The 20,295-nt window shown below is 43.6% G+C and overlaps 1 protein-coding gene across 5 annotated transcripts in view; it reads left to right on the top strand.

Annotated features, from left to right (window-relative positions):
- The window catches only part of SCD5 (stearoyl-CoA desaturase 5), a 157,454-nt gene that overhangs the window by 77,791 nt on the left and 59,368 nt on the right, over positions 1-20,295 (top strand). For 3 of the 5 annotated variants that reach the window (XM_073805400.1, XM_073805402.1, XM_073805401.1), the window contains exons 2-3: positions 7,266-7,396; positions 10,717-10,784. In XM_073805400.1, the coding sequence (XP_073661501.1) occupies positions 7,266-7,396; positions 10,717-10,784 (199 nt within the window). The remainder of the gene's footprint in view (positions 1-7,265; positions 7,397-10,716; positions 10,785-20,295) is intronic. The other 2 variants (XR_012332092.1, XM_033857181.2) reach the window with 1 other exon arrangement.

The following is a 20,295-nucleotide window of genomic DNA, read 5'->3' as shown; positions in this document are numbered from 1 at the left end:
ATTGCAAAGAGGGGCTGTTGGTTATTGCTACGTATGATAGAATTACTAAGACAACATTGTAAGTCAACTCTACCTCAATTAAAAATAAAAAGATAGAATTTAGCAGGTTTTAATAGTAAAAAGAAACCCTTTGCTTCTAAGCCCACAGTTTTCAAGAGCCTGAAAATGTTCTGATTTTGAATGAAGTGTTGAAATAGCACCTAGGAGGAAATGGCCTCGGAATCTCGAACTTTGTAAACCCAAACCTTTAACGGGAGGACATAAGGTCTAATTGCAATCCTTTGTAACACCATCTCATGAGAGGGCCTTGCCCTGTGGCTGCAGTCCCTTGTCAGTCCTTCTTTCTCACATCTGGTGGGTCAGCTAAACACTCAGACCCTGGACCAACAACATCAGCAAACCTGCAAACTTGTTAGAAACAAATCTCGTGGGTCTCTCCCCAGACCTACTGAATCTCTGGGAGTAGGGCCCAGCATCTGCATTTTAACAAGGTCCCCTGGCACTTTAAAGTTCAGGAATCAATGACTTAAAATATTATTGCTCTTTCTTCCGACTTCTTTGTTTTCAGCTTGTTTATGATATGATATGCTATGCTTTGCTGAGCTATGATATATGATATGATATATGAGATGTGAGTTACTCCTACAGCTCCCCCATGAAACCAGAGAGATGTGAGGAAGCAAGGCCAGTGAAGTCACACCAGATTTCAAGAAGAACGTTCCCAAGAAACCAGAGCAGGATTCTCTACCTCGGCACTGTTGACTTTTTGGTAGTGGTACCTTTTTGTTGTAGGCAGCATCTGGGCATTGCAGGGTGCTCAGCAGCATCCCTGGCCTCCACCCACTAGAAGGGTGCCAGTAGCACCCTTCATGTTTTGCATTGTGACAACTAATAATTGTCTTGGAGACTTTGCTAAATGTCCCAGGAAGGGGAGCAGGCAAAATTGCCCACCCGCTTGAGAACCTCCGGCTTAGAGTAATGAAAAGCGTGGGAGTCTTCACAGGGGGTTAGCTGGGAAAGGGATAGTTTACCCTTGGGCGTAACCAGGCATAACCAGGGCAAGAACATATGCTAATGCTGCTTGTCAGGCCTGGCTAACATTTTATGTGCATTACTTCTTTCTATCCTTACAACAAGCCCATAGGGCAGGTACTATTTTCCCCACTTTATGGATGAAAAAAACAAGGTTTAGAGATTAAGTCACACTGATAAGTGATACATCAGGGATTCAATCCCAGGTTCATCTTAACCATTATGACATAAGGCCCATCATTTACTTATATGTATCTCTGTATCTCTATGTGTATCTGTCTATCCATCTATGGCTCTGTCTGTCTTTCTCCATTTATCTGCCAAATCTCAGAAGGACTGGAGAAGAGAAACAGTCATTTGTTGGCCAGAGCCCAAGTGTGGCTTTGAAAACACTGAAGCTGGCGGGAAAGGCAGATATCTAAGTGCGTTGTCTTCTCCCACACAGGCTCCACCCCACCCCCCATGTGGCCCTGTCCCCAGGAGCCTTGGCCCTCTGCGTCCTTCCTCCGCCTCGCCTCTTCCCTTTCCTCAGTGGAAGACAGGTCCGCACATGTTTTGTGCTTCGTGTCCTCCTGTTGGAGCCCCCCTGCACACCTGCCCGCCAGCCCGGGGCTTGGATATCAAAGACTCCTCTGTGGAGGGCCTGGCGAGCAGCTCGCACCATCAAAGGGAGCCGCCAGGAGAAGAGTGCAAACAGCCCGAGTTCACACAAAAGGGCAAGCGGGTCTCTCCAGATCTGGAGGTGCTTAGCATTTACGAAGCCCCGTGGGAGTCAGCTCGGGGCGGGGGGGGGGGGGGGGGCGGGGGGGGTGTTGGAGGGAGCACAATACACTCTGGATCTGGGTTTCTCCATCTGTAAATTCAGGGGATGGGACCAGATGGTCTCTAAGAGAGGATGTACCTTATAGGGCAGCGGTTTCTCAGGCCCGGTAGTGCATCAGAATCACCTGTGGAGAGAGGTGCCCGCTCTACCGGCCCTCATTTCTGACTCACTGGGCCCCATGGGCCTCGCGGCTGTTAAAGATGCCAGATGACTGCAATGCGCTGCCAGGGCTGAGGACCACTGCACCGGAGGAGAGGGCTTGGGGCTGCACTGAGCTGGCCTTTGGGCCCCAGCTCTGTCGTTGTGAGATCCAGAGGCATTTACTTAATGGCTCTGGGCTTCAGTTTTGCCCATCTGTAAAATGGGGATTAGGATATCTACCTCATAGGAATAAAACAATAAAATTAGATATATTGGTAAAGTGACGGTCTGTGGCAGGCATGCAGTGAGAGTAGGCTCCCTTCTCCAGCCTCCTTTCTGACACTGTTATGCAGTGTGGTGCATTTTTCTTCTTTTAATTGGACTTTTACTGTGCACTGGTTTAAGAAAGCATGGGAACCAACTTCTTTTTGCACTCTGTTCCCAAATACTGATCTTTTCATTTTATCACTCCCGTAATAGGGATTGCAATGATCTTATGTGTGCAAAGTATTTGAAGGTGAATGAAAGGAGGTTATTTTAAGAAGTATTATACACACTACTATATATAAAATAGAGAAACAGCAAAGACCTACTGTATAGCACAGTGAACTATATTCAGTAGCTTGTAATAATCTATAATGAAAAAGAGTCTGAAAAAGGATATGTATATATATTCATATATATATATATGAATCACTTTGCTGTACACCAGAAAGTAACACAACATTGTAAATTAACTATATGTCAATTAAAATATTAATAAATAAATAAAATGGTGATAATAACTGTCCCCATCTACCTCATAGGGTGGTTGTGAAGATTAAATAGGTTAATATATGTAAGCATGCCTGATGCAGAGCACATGCTTAATAAGTGTTACCTTATTATCTCAAAGGCCTCTAATTTGTGGAGGGGAAAAAAAGGAAGAAAAATATGAGAAAGGGAAGAGAGGGAAGAGAGAATTTGGAAACAACTCACCTATTTAAAGTGTGCAATTCATTGGTTTTTAGTATATTCGCAGGATTGTGCAACTATCACCAAAATCAATTCCCAAACTTCTTTTTTTTTTTTTCCTGCAGTACACGGGCCTCTCACTGTTGTGGCCTCTCCCGTTGCGGAGCACAGGCTCCTGACGCGCAGGCTCAGCGGCCATGGCTCACGGGCCCAGCCGCTCCGCGGCATGTGCGATCTTCCCGGACTGGGGCACGAACCCGTGTCGCCTGCATCGGCAGGGGGACTCTCAACCACTGCGCCACCAGGGAAGCCCAATTCCCAACCATTTTTAACACTCTTTACCCCCAAACCCTGTACTAGCAGTCATTCCCCACTTCTCCTCCTTGTCCCCAGCCCCATGCAATGTGAATCTACTTTCTGTTCCTGTAGGTGGCAAACTCTTCTTAAACTGGGATTTAAACTGTGCCTTCCTTCCCTCGAGGGAAGTTTCCTACTTAAGTCTTGCATTAGTTACTTACAGCTGCAGAACAAATTACCCCAATATTTAGCAGTTTAAAACAACATGCATTCACTTTCTCATAGTTTTTGTGGAGCAGGGGTCCAGGTACAACTAGGCGGGGTCTTCTGCTTCAGGATCTCTCATAAGGCAGCAAAGTGTTGGCCAGGGCTGTGGTCTTAACTGAAGGCTCAGCTGGGGAAGGAACTACTCCCAAGCTCACCTACACCATTGCTGGCAGGACTCAGTTCCTTGAGGACTGTTGAACTGAGAGCCTCATTTCCTCACTGGCTGGTGGCTGTAGGAAACCGTGAGTTCCTTGCCATCTGGGCCTTCCTGACATGGCAGCTTACTTCACCAGGCCCAAGGGAAGAGAGCATCTGCTAGCAAAACAGAAATCATATCTTTTGTAACCTAATCATGGAACGGATATTCCCTCAATGTTACTATGTTCTTTTGGTTAGAAGCAAGTTACTCAAGGGTAGGAGACTACACAAGGCTGTGAATGCCAGGAGGTGGGGAGTGTTGGGACCATCTTGGAGGCTGTGAACAAAAGCCCTATCCTGCAACTTTCCCATGAGTTCTGTAGGCTACTCAATATCTTTTTCTTTTTTTTAAATATTTGTTTATTTATTTATTTGGCTGCACTGGGTTTTAGTTGCAGCACGTGGGATCTTCATTGTGGCAAGCAAACTCTTAGTTGCAGCATGTGGGATCTAATTCCCTGACCAGGGATCAAACCTGGGCCCCCTGCATTGGAAGTGTGCAGTCTTAGCCACTGGACCACAAGGGAAGTCCCTGCTCAGTATCTTTTTAATACATTTCTTTTTGGCTTCAGATAACTAGAATTGGTGACACTTATTTGCATACAGACCAACATGTTTGTCGCTTACTGTTCTGTAATTTTGTGATTCTGGTTTCTATTGCTTTAGCACCTTTCTCTATGAGGTGAAAGTCACTTGGTGAAGTTATTGGCACTGCTTATTACTCCTTTTTGTTTTTTCTGAAATCATCACTTCTGTGTCTGAGCACTTTAATACCTTAGAGCCAGCTAGCCAGAATTCATCAGAACTTGTTTGGATATTAATTTCCACAAACATCATAGAAGACAGGTTAAGAACGTCTCGTATTAGCCCTGTCAAAATAGGAAAACTGAGTCCTTTTAATGGAACAGGCCATAAAGCCTCACATCCAGCCCAGGGTTTTTGCAGTTTATCCTCATTTGGACTGTGAACAGAAGGTTGCTTTCTTTCCTAGAGATTCTGCAGAATTTTAGTATCAGAAATCCAGTGCATACTGGCTTAAGCAAGAAAAGGGAATTTGTTGGCTCACATCACTAGGAGAAATACTGGGGAGGCCCACAGGATCAAAAGAAGAGCTATAGAACTCCAGGGCCTGCAACCAGTGACTCAATGCAGGCAGTTATCCTTCTAGCTCTTGTGGAGCTAGCTCTGTCCATCATCTTCACGACTTGCTTTCTGGGCCTCATTCTTTACTATTACAATCATGCATTGGTTTGTGACCTTTAGTCTTTAAGCCAGAAGAGAGAAAAGTTGGGTCAGGTGTTTATTCCCAGGACAAGGAAGATGGGATATAATGCTAGGCCAGCCCTGGGTCACACAGCCACATTCATGTTGCCAAAAGAAAGACCATGAAAAACCAATAGCCACTACTGCCCAGTACAGGCTCTGACTCGAGCCCATTGTCAGTGGCCCAGACATGCACAGACCAACCATGTAAATGACCCCTGAAATATTGGAGATCCTAAAAAGGACAAGACAATGCCATAGTCCGTGGTAAGGCCCTGTCTGGGAACCATGGATTGGAGAGATTCCATTTGGCCAATATATTTCATGGAGTCTGGGAATTCATCTTATTATAGCCAAGGTCCAGTGTCTTAGTCCACTGGCAAAGAAAGGCTCACATTGAATTTTTCCATTATAGATTTCACTTGTTCCCTAACTGCTTGACAGTTGGAAAAAAGTTATTAGCAGAGCCATGAAGGCCAGGGATGACATGGAAAATAGCTGTCCATTTCATGGACTCATGACCAAGGTTAAATTACAATAACAAAAAAGGTCAGAGCTTTTTATTTACTGCTACTTTCTGTGATTTATGGGCAGATTGTTGTTATTTGTTTTTAACCTTTCAAAGAAGGAATGATTTTTCAAGTTCATGAAAACCACATGTACTCATACTCATTAATCTTAGTGCCGAGGGTGAGTCTAGTTCTTAGACCATATACATATGGATTGAGATCAAGATTAGTCAGACTTGACTTTTGGAAGATGTAACAGTGTGCTCCCTGTAAATATGTGTATCGACACTGATGTTACCCTAGTAATTCTCCCAAAGAAGTCCTACGGAGGGTTCCCTAAGAACTTGGCCTGGGTACCATTCACAACTGCTCAGGGATGTACTCACAGCTGGTCACTTGGTCTTTGGCACTTCTTTATGGAGGGCCTTGTATGTGCTAAGTGCCAGAAGAAATTGTGTAGGATTGTGTGTAAGCCTGATCCTGCCTACGTATAGCCTGGTTTAGGGCTCTCGCCTCAAGTAAGGAAGCAGCTCACATTTAAATTTAAATTGAGATCCAATATTAAAGGTGTAGGGTGTAGAGAAGTGAAGATAAAACTAACCATTTACCTGGTTGATGTCTCCCTGAGACAAAGGAGAGTACAGAGGGCAGGTACTCTGCTCTTGGTTCAGACAGACTTGGGTTTGGCTCTTAGCAAAGACACTCCCTAACCTTGTGACACTGGGAAATTAGTTAAGTTCTTTAAACCTTTGTTTTCTCAACTGTAAAATGGTCCTAATAATAATACAAACCCTATAAGGGTCGTTTGATGTGTTTTAATAAGATAATCCAAGTAAGACATTTAGCGTTGTGTGGGAACATTGCTTTAAAACCACTAGAGTAGTTGTAATAATCTTAGGAGTTGTGATTTTTTTGGTCCCTTGGGGTCTCCTTCCTACCGCGCACTCAACCTTTCCCAAGTGTCGTATAAAGAGCAAATCAACACCACCACCTAGGGACAACATGGGCAGAGGCTTTAGAACTAGGCTGACCTGGGTTTATATGCAGGATTTAACTCTCAGAGAGCCAGTTCCTCAACTGTAACATGAGATGCTAATACATTTTATAAGGATTAGAGATAATATATTTAAACGTGTGACAGATAATAAGCTCCACTGTAGTTTGGCTCTAAAAAAATTCCCCCCCGGCCATCTTTACCAGCTCAGTCATAGTGATGGTATAAGTGAGGAGCTCTAGAAGACAAATCTCAGCTGTCCTTGGTGTCAGTTTTAGCCTCATTCTTACTGGCCCTGAGCCGGACTTCATTGCTTTAAGTCTGGCTTGAGTTCCTTCAAACCAAGGAAGCCCTGAAAATGGGCACTGTTGTTTAGAAGTACACTCTTCATAGAACTCATCCTGCCATGGGTGCCAATTAAGAAGTAAGATAGAGAGCTATCTCAGCTCCACCGAGAGTGGATGTGTAAGAATTACAAAGGCACACTAATATGGTTGTGATTTTGTATCCAGACTGGCAAGAAACATTTGCAAATAGAAGATTCCTTTGATATAGAAAAAATGTTCCAAGGTCAAAGTTTCTTGAGGAAAGTTCTCTCCACTTCCACCTGTACTGGAAAGCTACAAATCAATAAAAAGTCTGCATTTCCCCAAGTTACTGATTCTTCACATTGCAGATTCTTCCCCTGATACCATTTCACACAGGTTCCTATTCAGGAGAGAAAAAAGTTGGGGGAAATTTAAAAGCACTGACATCTGCTGACATTCTCCCTGCTTGTGTCTTGCAGCCTACTTCTGCTTCCTCCTGACTGCTCTGGGTGTGACAGCTGGTGCCCATCGCTTGTGGAGCCACAGGTCCTACAAGGCCAAGCTGCCCCTGAGGATATTTCTGGCCGCTGCCAACTCCATGGCTTTCCAGGTGGGGATGGAGGGTCCTTGCTGCCATAGGGACCTAGAGCAGGTGGCAGTGTGGGAGGAGGCACCCAGTGGGGTGGACATCCTCCATGCCCACTCTAGGCCCAAGCACTCCCTGCCTGTGTCAACTTTTTATCCTTGTAGCTTTAGATACTATAAAATGTTCCTGGGGGCCTTAGAGCACCAAGGCATGCTAAACTACAGAGGAGGTAAGGAAATTCCTCCCTCCAGAGTCCATGCCCTAAACATGACCCGAAACCCTCAACATCTGTCTAGCTCTGATGAGGGCCAAGTTCTGTGCTGAGCATGCTCTATGCATATCACCTTTGATCCTCACAGTAACCCCACAAGCTAGGTGTTATGCATGCCCCCATTTTACAGATGAGGAAACTAAGGCTTAATGAAGTTAAAGAACTTACCTAATTATCTGGCTAAAAATGGTACATCCAGATAGGCAAACGCAGTTCTGACTCCAAAACCACTGCTTCTACAACACGTATTCCTGAAGTTACCCTTTAAGATTGTGGTGAAAAGTCTATTATTCAATGTGGATTTGGAAGACTCAAGATTTAAGTCTTACTCTGATGGTTGCTAGCTGTGACTCACTCATCTCCAGTTTCTTCATCTGTAAAAATAAGAATATGACTTTATTTTCAGAGTTGTTATAAAATCATGATAAAAATGTAAATGTGGTCACAACTGTACTAGGATTGGGCCATATCCTTGAGGAGTGTGCCAGTCCTAGGCCATTTCCCACCACCTTGGGCACTTTCTGAGCTGCTGGAATTTTGGTTTCATCATGAATCTCTGTTTTCCCAATTCCTCATCTGATCCAGGCAGGGTGGGTGAGAACAATTTGTTTTCAAAATTTCTGCCAGTGTTATGAGGGCAGATGATTCAAGTCCTATGTATTTTCACCCATTAGGAAGAAATGGAAATTCCCAAAACTGCTTTAGGGTCCAGGGAAACAGGTGACTCAAGAGCCTCTCTGTGACCCTCAGACGTGCAGGTCAGGTGGTCACCTCTGCAACAGGCCTCCCATCCTTACAAGACAGCCTGACCCTGAGCATTTGTCTAAGTTGCCCTGTGTCTAAGAATTCATTTCCCAATTTTAGGCTTCCCTCCTGTCTGAGCATTCATAAAGCAAAAAGGATCCAGCACAATACATCACTCGGGGATCACAGTTCATATTATGAATATCTACCGGATAATTCAAGCACAGTTGGGAATAGGCACCAGGGTCCTAGGAGGAAGCTGTTTGCACAAAGGAGCAGCTGGCAGATTCTCGTTTTCATGTTCTTTTGTTGGCAATGGGAACTATGCTGCACTTTATTTTGACTTCAACAATCTTAGTTCAGTGTTGTGCTTTATTTATCATAACAATGGATTATGATAAGTTAGAAATTCATTAATTTAGGTCTTAGATGCTATTTAGGACTTAACTCAGTAATTTTCACTTATTTTGTTCAAGCAGTTTATTATTTTTAGCCTTCAAGTACACGCTCATGTAGTTATAAAGCACCTCTATTACCAGAATTTTTTCCGACATATATAACTTGAACTTGAGAACCTAAACCTCTTTTCCAAATGAAACTGTTTGTTTATAACTCAATTTTTGAGAACCTAAGTTTCCTTTACAAAACATCACATAACAGAACATCACACTGTGATTTTAAATTTATTTTGGGGGGAAAGTATATTGTGGAGGAAAGTATCCAGGTCATTGAATAAATTCAGGCCATTTGCTGGATATAGGCTTTTGTGCACATCTTTGTTCCTTCATCTGCAAAAATTGGGAGGAGCTAATAATATTTACCTCAGGGCTTCCCTGGTGGTGCAGTGGCTGGGAGTCCGCCTGCTGATGCAGGGGACGCGGGTTCGTGCCCCGGTCTGGGAGGATCCCACATGCCGCGGAGCGGCTGGGCCCGTGAGGCATGGCTGCTGAGCCTGCGCGTCCGGAGCCTGTGCTCCGCAACGGGAGAGGCCGCAACGGTGAGAGGCCCACATACCACAAAAAAAAAAAAAAAAAAAAATTTACCTCACATGGTTACTGGGAGGATGAAATAATGAATAATACATGCCTAGCTTATAGTGGCTCTCAGTGAATATCGTTCCCCTCTTCTTTATGAGATTTGGCATACCACCTCATTCCTTTCTGTATTTTTGTGCCTATCATATAGAAAATACTCAGTGATTGTTAAGTGAATGAATAGTTTTATAAAGTATTTTCATAAATCATCAAATTTGAACTAAGCATGCTTCCTCCAGGCCCACATTCATAGTGGATTTTTTTTCATTAATTCAGCAAATATTTATTGAGCACCTACTATGTGGCAGGCACTGAATTAGGCATAGTGGGCACAATGATTTGCAAACACAGTCACATCCTTACCTTCATGGAGGCTTCCATCTAATGGGATAATAGATTTTCCACAGTTTTCCAGTGGAAATAGTGCTTTATGGGTCTGCAGTTTTATAACAATGTCACTTAGACCTAGATGAGAGGTATCTGTAAGATCAGCAAAGGGCCAGCTTCCATACAATGCCTGTATCAGAGGGAAATAATTCAGTCAATTCAGATCATTTAACCCTAGGAAGAGAACTGCCTGGGAAAGTACAAAATGTGCTGTGATCTGCCAGTCTAGGGTACTGACCTACAACCCTGACTTAATGCAGAGTCATTGATTCAGGTTACCTTTGATATCCCCTTGGGTTTTTAAAGATAGTTTAAAAGGTTCTATTCCACTTTCTTCCATCAGAATGGTCATGCCTTTGGCCAAAATGGGCCAAGTCATGCCATGGTTATCTCTTAGGATCAGCAGGGCTTTTGCTAGCTGCTGCAAACAAGATCTTGATCATTAAGAGCAGTGGTCTTTTTGGCACCAGGGACTGGTTTGTGGAAAACAGTTTTTCCACAGGTGAGGGGGAGCGTGCATGGTTCAGGTGGTAATGCCAGCAATGGGGAGCCATGGGGAGTGGCAAACAAAGCTTCGCTCGCTGGCCCCCTGCTCACCTCCTGCTGTGTGGCCTCATTCCTAACAGGCTGGGGACTGGTAGCAGTGGATGGGGTCCCCTGATTAAGAGCAGTTTTAAAATTGTGACTGAAACATTTGAACTTCCCTTTTCTCTTTGTTCTGTAGAGGACGTATGTATGGCTCAGAGGGCAATAGTGGGCAAGGTGAGGTACTTTTAGTCTGAAAAGATGATGATGGGGCAGGAATGCCAGACAAGGAGCTGTAATAATCCTCTGTCCCCTCCACACCCTTGCATTCAGCAAAGACCTCCTGAATTCCTCTCTCACCTGTTCTCCTTCCTTACCAGTAGGTTGCAAGTCAACCCGAAAGCTGCTTGCAGACTTCTTGTAATTTTCTCCTAGTCAAATATGGACCCAGGTAAGGGATTCCTGCCATCCAGTGGTCTCCAAGAGTTCAGTTTTCACAAAGTAGCCAGAACTTTGGATTTGTGTTGTCATGCTCATGCACACACCCCTGCTGGCTGCAGCTGGGTCTCTTGTGGTCCAACCAAAAGCACCAGTAGATGCTTCAGCCTCCTCCCTTACTGTACACATTTGCTCATCAGATCCTAGTAAAGAGGCATTGGATTTCAAGCTGTAAGGGAGCTAAAGAAATTTAGTCTATGTCCCCTTTGTTTTACAGAAGGATAAAGAGAGGCCCAAAGAATGTCAGTGACTTGTCAAAAGTCACACAGCTAGTTAGTGGATAGACCAGACTGAAACCTAAGTCTCCTGACCACAGCCCCCCACCCCCACCCCACGCATCTTTTGGCTTACCCATGGATGTTCTTATGTGATGCCCAACCGTGTGATTTGTAGACAACTTTTAATTTGGTCTTGTTCTTTATCCACCCTGACATCCCTGTCTTTAACTGGTATATTTAGACCATTCACATTTAAAGTGATTATTGATATAGGTGAATATATCTACCTATCTACCATGTTTCTGTTTGCTATTCATTGCCCTTGTTCTTTGTTTCTTTTTTTTTTTGTCTTTCACTCTTTTTCTGTCTTCGCTGGTTTTATTTGAGCATTTTATATGATTCTATTTTCTTTCCTCTCTTGACATGTCAATTATACATCTTTTCAAATTCTTTTTAGTGGTTGCTCTAGAGTTTGCAAAATACGTTTAGAACTAGTCCAAGTCCACTCTCAAATAACGCTGTACCACTTCAGGTACTGCACTAGTATTCCCACTTCCTCTTTCCTGTCCCTTATGACACTGCTGTCATTCATTTCACATATCCATAAGCTATAATCACCAAATTCATATTTGCTATTATTATCTCAAGCCAACTGTTATCTATTAGATCAATTAAGAATAAGAAACTTGAAGATTTTATTTTACCTTCATTTATTCATTCTCTAACACTCTTCTTTCTTTATGTAACTCTAAGTTTCCAACCTATGCTATTTTCCTTCTCTCTAAAGAATTTCTATCATTTCTTGCCAGGCAGGTCTACTGGTGACAAATTTCCTCAATTTTTGTTTGTCTAAGAAAGTCTTTATTTCTTCTTCACTTTTGAAGAATAACTTTGCTGAGTACAGAATTCAAGGATGTGTGTTTTTCTTTCAACATTTAAAATAATTTACTCCACTTTCTTCTTGCTTATATGTTTCTTAAGAGAAATCTGGTGTAATTCTTATCCTCACTCCTGTATAGGTAAGGTGTTTTTTTCTCCCTTTGGTTTCTTTCAAGATTTTCTTTTTGTCTTCAGGTTGAATATGATATGCCTAAATATAGATTTTTTGCTATTTATCCTGCTTGGTACTCTCTGACCTTCCTGGATCTGTTTGGTGTCTGTCATTAATTTTAGAAACATTTCTTTCAGCCATTATTACTTCAGATATTTCTACTGTTTGTTTGTTCCTCCTTCCCTCTTGCCCACTCTCCTTTTCTCTCTCTCTTTCCCTCCCTCCTTCTTTCTTTCCTTCCTTCCATACTTCTTTCTTTCTACTTTGGGTATTCCCATTACACACAACTTATACCTTTTATAATTGTCCTACAGTTCCTAGATATTCTGTTCCATCTTTTCTCTTCACGTTTCAGTTTGGGAAGTTGCTATTGATAGCAACTTAGTCTTCAATTCAGTTATTCTTTCCTTAGCCATGTCCAGTCTAGTGATGAGCCCATCAAAAACATTTTTCATTTGTTACAGTTTTTCTGACTTCTAGCAGTTTCTTCTCATTCTGTCTTAGAGTTTCCATCACTCTGCTTATATTACCCATCTGTTCTGGCATGTTGTCCACTTTTTCTATTAGAGCCCTTAGCATATCAATCATAATTGTTTTATTTATTTATTTTTAAAATTTATTTATTTTTGACTGCGTTGGGTCTTCGTTGCTGTGCGCAGGCTTTCTCTAGTTGCAGCAAGTGGGAGCTACTCTTCGTTGTGGTGCACGGGCTTCTCACTGAGGTGGCTTCTCTTGTTGCGGAGCATGGGCTCTAGGTGTGTGGGCTTCAGTAGTTTTGGCACGTGGGCTCTGTAGTTATGGCTTGCAGGCTCTAGAGCACAGGCTCAGTAGTGTGGTGCATGGGCTTAGTTACTCCATGGCATGTGGGATCTTCCAGACCAGGGCTTAAACCCATGTCCCCTGCATTGGCAGGCAGATTCTTAACCACTGTGCCACCAGGGAAGTCCACCATAATTGTTTTAAATTACCAGTCTGATAACTCCAACATCTCTCTCATATCTGAGTCTGGTTCTGATGCTTGCTTTTTCTTTTAAGATGGTAATTTTTTTGCCTTTTGGCATACTTTGTAATTTTTTGTTCAAAGCTGGACATGATGTACTGGGTAACAGGAACTGAGGAAATAAGCTTTAGTGTGAGGTTTTATGCTTATCTGGCTAGAAATTAGGCTGTGTTACCTTGTGCTATAGCTGTAGTGGTTTCCTCTAGTGGCCTTGTTTTTGTCCTTCCTTCGCTGTCTCTGGGCTTTCCTAGAGGCTTCTTCTTAAACAGGAGTTAAGGCTTTTAGTTCTTTCAGTCAAATCCCCTGTTATTGTACAGGAGCCCTATTGACATGGAGGTGAGGGGGAACATCCTCAGTCCTGTGACTAGGTCTCAGTCTTTTGTTGAGCTGGAGCTGAGTATTTACCTCCCCCCAGGTTAATCAGGCTTTGGTAAAACCCCAGTTGATTAAGCTCTGGTAAAATCATTTCTCTTGAGGACAGATCTTGCTAAGGGGAGCAGAGAAATCTGCCTTGAATTTCAAAATGGTTACTTTTCTCCCGCTCCTGCTGGAAGAGCAAGGGGATTTTTGTCAGTTGATCATAGTGAGAACCTGGTAGGGATCCTGGAGGTAAAATTCATGAAAGTGTCGGGGCGCCTGGACTGCCCCCTAGGAGCTTTTAACTCTCAAGCTCGTCCATGCTAAACCTCCAGCAATTCATCAATTACACCTTAAAGTATTCCTACCCATCCTGGCACCAGCTGCAGACTTTTCCTCTTGGACCTCTGCTCCTGCTAGACTGTGATTCTCCGTAACTGCCTGCCCATCTCTCTAGTTTTTGGTGCAGCAGTTTGCCCCATGACCTCAATTCTCTGATAGATCTAAGAAGACTTGTTGATTTTCAGTTTATTTGGCTTTTTTTTCTTGTTGCAAGGATGGAAGTAAGTACTTCCAAGTGCTTTACATGTCAGACTGGAAAATGGAAGTTACCGTGTGATTCATAAATACGTCAAGTGAAACACAGGGTTATGGGCCATGAACTTTGGCAGGTATATAACAACAAAACAGCAACAATTATTGAGCCCTAACTACATACCAGCACTTCATTATGTATTTCAGTGATCTGACAATACCCGTACAAAGTAGATACTGTCATTTTCCTCATTTGATAGATGAAAGAAAGAGACTACGTAACCTGTCCAGGGACATACATATTTAAGACTAAGACATACAGAAGGGGGATGCACGTGCAGGCAGCTTGACTCCAGAGGACACACTCTCACTGCAATGCCCTAATGCCTGTCCCAGGATCAAAGTGTCTATTTGTCTTTTCATTTGGTAAATACGTGCATTAAGCATCATTCCCAGCACTGGAGAAAAAGATGGACAAGGTCCTTACCCTCATTAATGTGTATATTCCAGTGGGAGAGAGAGCAAATAAATAAGCAAACGAATAAACAAGTTTATTCAGAGAGAGAGAAGAAGGTGAAGAATTTTTTTTTTTTTTTTTTTTTTTCGGTACGCGGGCCTCTCACTGTTGTGGCTTCTCCCGTTGCGGAGCACAGGCTCTGAACGCGCAGGCTCAGCGGCCATGGCTCACGGGCCCAGCCGCTCCGCGGCATGTGGGATCCTCCAGGACTGGGGCACGAACCCGTGTCCCCTGCATTGGCAGGCGGACTCTCAACCACTGCGCCACCAGGGAAGCCCAAAGATGAAGAATTTAAACACAGTGATAAAGAACGCCAGAGAGGGCGGCTTCTTTAGAGAGGATGATCAGGGAAGATGTTGTCGCTGAGGAGGTGACATTAGAGCTGAGATCTAAGGGAGGGAACAGGTATGGGAAGAGCATTCCAGACAGAAGGAGGAGCCGGAAGTGGGAACAAGTATGTTGCGTTCAAGGAGGAGCAAGGTGGCCCATGTGGCTGGTCCAAGGGAGTGAGGGAGAAGATGGTCACAGGAGAGGCCCGAGAGCGGGGCAGGGCCACACCAGTGCAGGGCTCTGTCAGGCATAGCAAGCAGTTTGCATATTATTTTAAAAGTCCTGGAAAGGAACTGCAAGATTTTAGGCAGGGGAGCGACATGCCTCATGCATTTCAATGGCAAAAGTGAGCCTCAGACCACCGTCATGAGACCTGGGAGATGTTGTACCAGATTCAGGATGGTGGACCCACCCCCAAGGCTGGGTCTCCATGGGGAGAGCCTGTTGAGGAGGGAGATTGCATGTTGAGGCAGTCCCCTCAAGGACAGCTCAGGGTGTTAGCAGCAGCGTGGAGTGGCAGTTGGTTAGAAGGAGAAAAAGACATGCCGCAGACTCGAGAATCCTTGCGTGGCATCCCTTGCAGGTCTGACTCTCAGGGCAGAGATCCTGTTTCGGGGTGTGCCGTCTTCCCTAACAACCACCCTAAGCTTCAGATGTACAGCCCTTCTTCCGCATGGCAGAAACAGGTTCACCTTCCTCTGGCAAGATGGGTGGATGTGGTTGGTTTCCTCCTGCTGTGTCAACAGGCGGCGGCAGAAGTGGTCCTGACCCTGATGCCCCGAGAAGTCTTCCTGGTGTGGTTTTGGAAGATGACTTGCACACCTGCCTCACATCATCTCCTTCCACAGCATCTTGCCCTCCTGGGCACCTTTGGAGTCAAGTAGAAAGGACAAATAGCTTGGCTGTCTCTGAGCTCTGGTGATACATGGATTCATCAAAGCGTTGTTGTATACATGCTGCTTTGTGACTCCATCAGTATTGCGGGATACTCTGACAGTTGACGGGGTGGAGGTGGGAAGCAGGAGAGAGAAGAAACTCTCCCGGGGCTGCTGCATGAGGCCCAGCATTTTCCCTCTGTGCCTGCCTGGTAGGATTAACCACACTTCCTACCAATAAAAATGTCCCTTTTAAAGTAGAGATTAAGATGGCTCCACCCCCCTAAGATGCTTCACCTCCTTTGTTGTGGGTCTAGGTCAGTGGAAGCAGGTGACATGAGTGAAACCACCTCAAGGGAACGAAAAGGTGATAGCCTGGGGTGTCCTGAGAAGAGAGAGCAATTCTGTAGATGGACATGCCAACCAGTAGGGCTAGTCCCTCCCTCATGTTGCCCTCCCCAAATATAACAGAGACTCTTTATACAAATCTTACCCTCTTTGTAGTACAATGGATGAATTCCTTGATTAAATTTAATCAAGGTGATTAAATTTTGTAAACAAAAAATGATATACTTTAAAGGCATACAGAGAGTTTTTATTGAAAGAAATACTTGGTAAATAAAGTCGAGGGTATTTTTGCAAACAAATAGCTACCAGATTTTTATCTGTTAATTTGGTTCCACACCTATATTGGATGAAAGTTACTTTTATTTAAGATGAATTCCACCTGCAGTCCTGTCAATTTGGAATCTATTCTGAAACATATTATCAAGCTAAATGTTTCATCCTGCCTTCTTTTCACACAGAAGATGTTTAGTAGCGCACAGGCAGGGCATCCCCTTCCCCTTATCCGTGTTCTTCCCCTACTCCCCCCAGCCCCCTAAATCCCTACTCCCCCACCAGTTTCTCCTGGAACCACAGAAGGTTGGAGCTGAGGGACCTTAGAAACTAAGTTTAATCCCTTTTCTAACAACTAAAAAAACTAAGGGCCAAATATCTGTGAATATTTTTGTTTGTTTATTTTTCCACACTGTCTCCAGAAATGCTTATGGAAGTTGAAGGAGACTGTGTCACAATGCAATTCCTTGACAAGCTACTTCTTCCTGTACCTGCCACCAGGTATTTGGGCTGAGCTAGCACGTTGTCACTTCTTATTCTTCATTCCACTGCTATCCTGCCAGACACTCTTATGTTGCTGCTTTCTAGGTTTCCCAACCCACTGATTATTTTGCATTTTGGATGATTTCTCTCCCAGCTGCCTTCATTTGCATTTTTCCTAAATCAGATCTCATTGTGATAATTTCTATTCATATTTCTAACCTCTTTAGATCCATTTGTGTTATTTCTCTGTCCTCAATGATGTCTGCAGCACCTCCTAACTTGGCACCAACCAAAAATGTTATTAAATGTGTACGCCTTGTTCCCAGTCATTAATGAAGGTGCTAAATAAAGCTAGATCTAACAGATCCATTGGGGCCTTCCATTAGCTGCCTCCCCCCACCCCATCCCCATAGATATTGAGCTGTTTTTCATCTTTGGTTCTTGTTTATTAAGGTTCAAGCTTTTCAGTCATCCTGTCCTAGTTCCTACTAGCACCAACCAGAGCTCTTGTCACAAATGTTTCAAGGATGTTTTTTTACATGCTTTATTAAACTCTAAAGGTACGATATATAGAAGTCATTGAATCAACAATTTTAATTAACGGTAAAATTTATAATTTCATATGCCAGAGGAAATTTTTAGCCTTGCTTTTAAAAACTCTTCTAGAAGGCAGACACATTTGATTGTCTTTATGTCTCCTATTTATTCTTCTATAGCTTTTTGTGTAAATCTGCTGGTTAATTCTCTTTGAATTTAAAGGTGCATAAACCATTATGTGCTTGTGAGGAACACAAGTGATATATATGAAATGGCCCTTGTCATGAGGAGCTTATGATCAGATAGAGCAGGCTAGACCTAAGTATAATGAGGAGGGACTCTAACCAGACAATGAGGAGTTAAATTGCTTGAAAGCTTCATACTGATTCTTAGGGCTGCAAAAATAGGAATATGAATTAGGATGTTAAGATAAAGCCTAATGCAGAAGGGAAGTTTTGAGCTGAAAACTCAAAAGGTAAAAAGGATTTGTATAGGCAAGGAAGAAGTGGGGGAACATAGGGAAATATCTGAGCTAAGGTAGAGAGAGAGGAATGATCGTGACATCCTGTGTGGGGTCTCGGAGCAGTAGAAAATCAGTCTGATTGAAGAAAGAATCTGACTGGTGTAACGTCAGTTTGCAAATCCAGTTGACTGTATGGCATCTCTCACTGGACGTCTCTTAGGCATCTCAAAATCAGTGTGCCCAAAATTAACGTTGTGACTCTACCCTCTCTCCAAACTACTTCTCTCCTAGTTTTCCCCACCAGAAATATGGGTGTCATCCATGATTTCTCTAGTCCCCTAATCACCCCTCATCCAATCTTTTATCCAATCTCTTTAAGTTCTACTGCTCAATTATATCTTGAAACTGAATAATTCTCATTTCTGCCACTCTCTAGTCCAAGCCATGACTGTTTCTTGCCTGGACTACTACAAAAACCGAGCACTTGCCCCTCTCCATACCGCAGCCAGAGAGAACTTACTGAAAATTAAACCAGTCTCTAGCAAGAAAAGAAAATCTTTCAGTGGCAGAGCATTGCCTTTGGAATGAAGTCCAACCTTGTTATCATGGCATAGAAGCCCTGGTGTGATCAGGCTGTACACACCAGTGCTCTGTTTCCACTCCACATGGGTGTACTTCAATACAATTGTAATACTAACCATTTGAGCTGGCTTCAGATCCACAAAGAAAAGCGCCAGTCCTCCACATGGATGCCCGTGCTTCAGATCCAGCCATGAGCAGGGGTCTCCAGGCCCCCCGTATCTACAGACTCAGGGCTTCCCACAATTCCCTCATGTTCAGTAATTCGCTAGAACTACTCACAGAACTGAAGAAAGTGCTATACTTACTATTACAGTTTTATTATAAAGGATACAAATCAGGACCAACCAAATGGAAGAGACACACAGTGGGAGGTCTGGGAGGATCCCACATCCAGAGTTTTCTCACCTCTCCCTGTGGAGTCAGCTCACCTCACCTTCCCTGCACATCAGTAGGTTCATCAGCCAGGGAGCTCCTCTGAGCCTGTGTCCAGAGCTTTTACTAGAGTTTTACTAGAAAGACATGATTGATTAAATCACTGGCCATGTGACTGAGCTCAATCTCCAGTCCCCTTCCCCTACCAAAGGGCCAACCCTCTAATCACACACTTGGTCTTTCTGGTGACCAGCCCCAATCCTGAAGCTATCCAGGACTCCCTACTGAGTCATCTCATTAGCATAATGATGTCAATCCTATCACTCAGGAAATTCCAACAGTTTTTGAATCTCTTTACCAGGAAACACTGGGGACAAAGACCAGGTATATCTTTATTTCACCACAAAACCTCCCAGACCTCATCTTGCACCACTCTTGCCCTCCATGCACAGACATGCTGGTCTTCTCGTAGCCCCTGGACTGTGCCACGTCCTTCCCTGTCCCTGAGACAATTCCCTTCTCCCTCTCTCACTCCCACCCAACTCCCACAGCCTAAGATTACCTGATCAGAAAGTCCTTGCCTATCTCAATGTCGCCCTTGTATCTCCCCATACTTATTTGCTGCATAGCACCTGATTTTATCTATGTTTGTCCCCTCCATAGAATATAAACTGTTTGAGGACATAGCCTTGTTGTCTTGTTCCTTCTTTATCTTCTAGCACATACCAACATTCAGTACATATTTGTCAAATTAAAGAATAAATAAAGTGGGAAAGATAAGAATATTAATGCCATTTGAAGCTATTTGATTGTTAAGAAGAAGAAATGTTTAGGCTTGATGAGAAAAGTAATACAGAGAGGTTGTCAAATCAGAAGCAAGAGAATGATAGGTTTGGGGGGCATATGAATGTGGGGAGTATGATTGCAGTGTACCAAATGTATTGTGGAGGGGAAAGGACTAGAGGCAGGAGGCTTTAGAAGACTATTCCGTTGGAGCAACAAAGGCAACAAAAGCCCGTGCGCCATAACTACTGAGCCCGTGTGCCACAACTACTGGAGCCTGCGCTGTTAGAGCCCATGCTCCGCAGCAAGAGAAGCCACTGCAGTGAGAAGCCCTCACACCTCAACGAAGAGTCGCCCCCGCTCGCCACAACTAGAGAAGGCCCACGTGCAGCAACGAAGAGCCAACGCAGCCAAAAATAAAATTAATTAATTAAATAAAAATAAAAAATATGTCTTACTCAAATACATTCTTGTTGTAAGAGATAAATACTGGAGTAACAAAAGAAAATATGAGACCCCCTTTCTTACTTTGCAATCTTTTTTTTTTTTTTTTACTTTGCAATCTTTAAGTTTTGTCAACAAACACTTTTTTAAACTGTTAAAGTTGGCTTTTCAACATTTGCCTGATTTGCCTGGCTCCTAAAACCTCCCCAGGCTGAGTGGCACAGGAGGACTAGGCAGCAAGTGGAGACTTGTTCTCTCGAAACTGCAATTTGCCAGGTGGTGAAGACTGCTGCCAGGCTT

The sequence above is a fragment of the Tursiops truncatus genome, chromosome 5 (assembly GCF_011762595.2).
Source record: "Tursiops truncatus isolate mTurTru1 chromosome 5, mTurTru1.mat.Y, whole genome shotgun sequence".
Taxonomy (NCBI): Eukaryota; Metazoa; Chordata; class Mammalia; order Artiodactyla; family Delphinidae; genus Tursiops; species Tursiops truncatus.
Note: the sequence above shows the minus strand (reverse complement) of the source record. Positions and strands in the feature narration are given on the sequence as shown.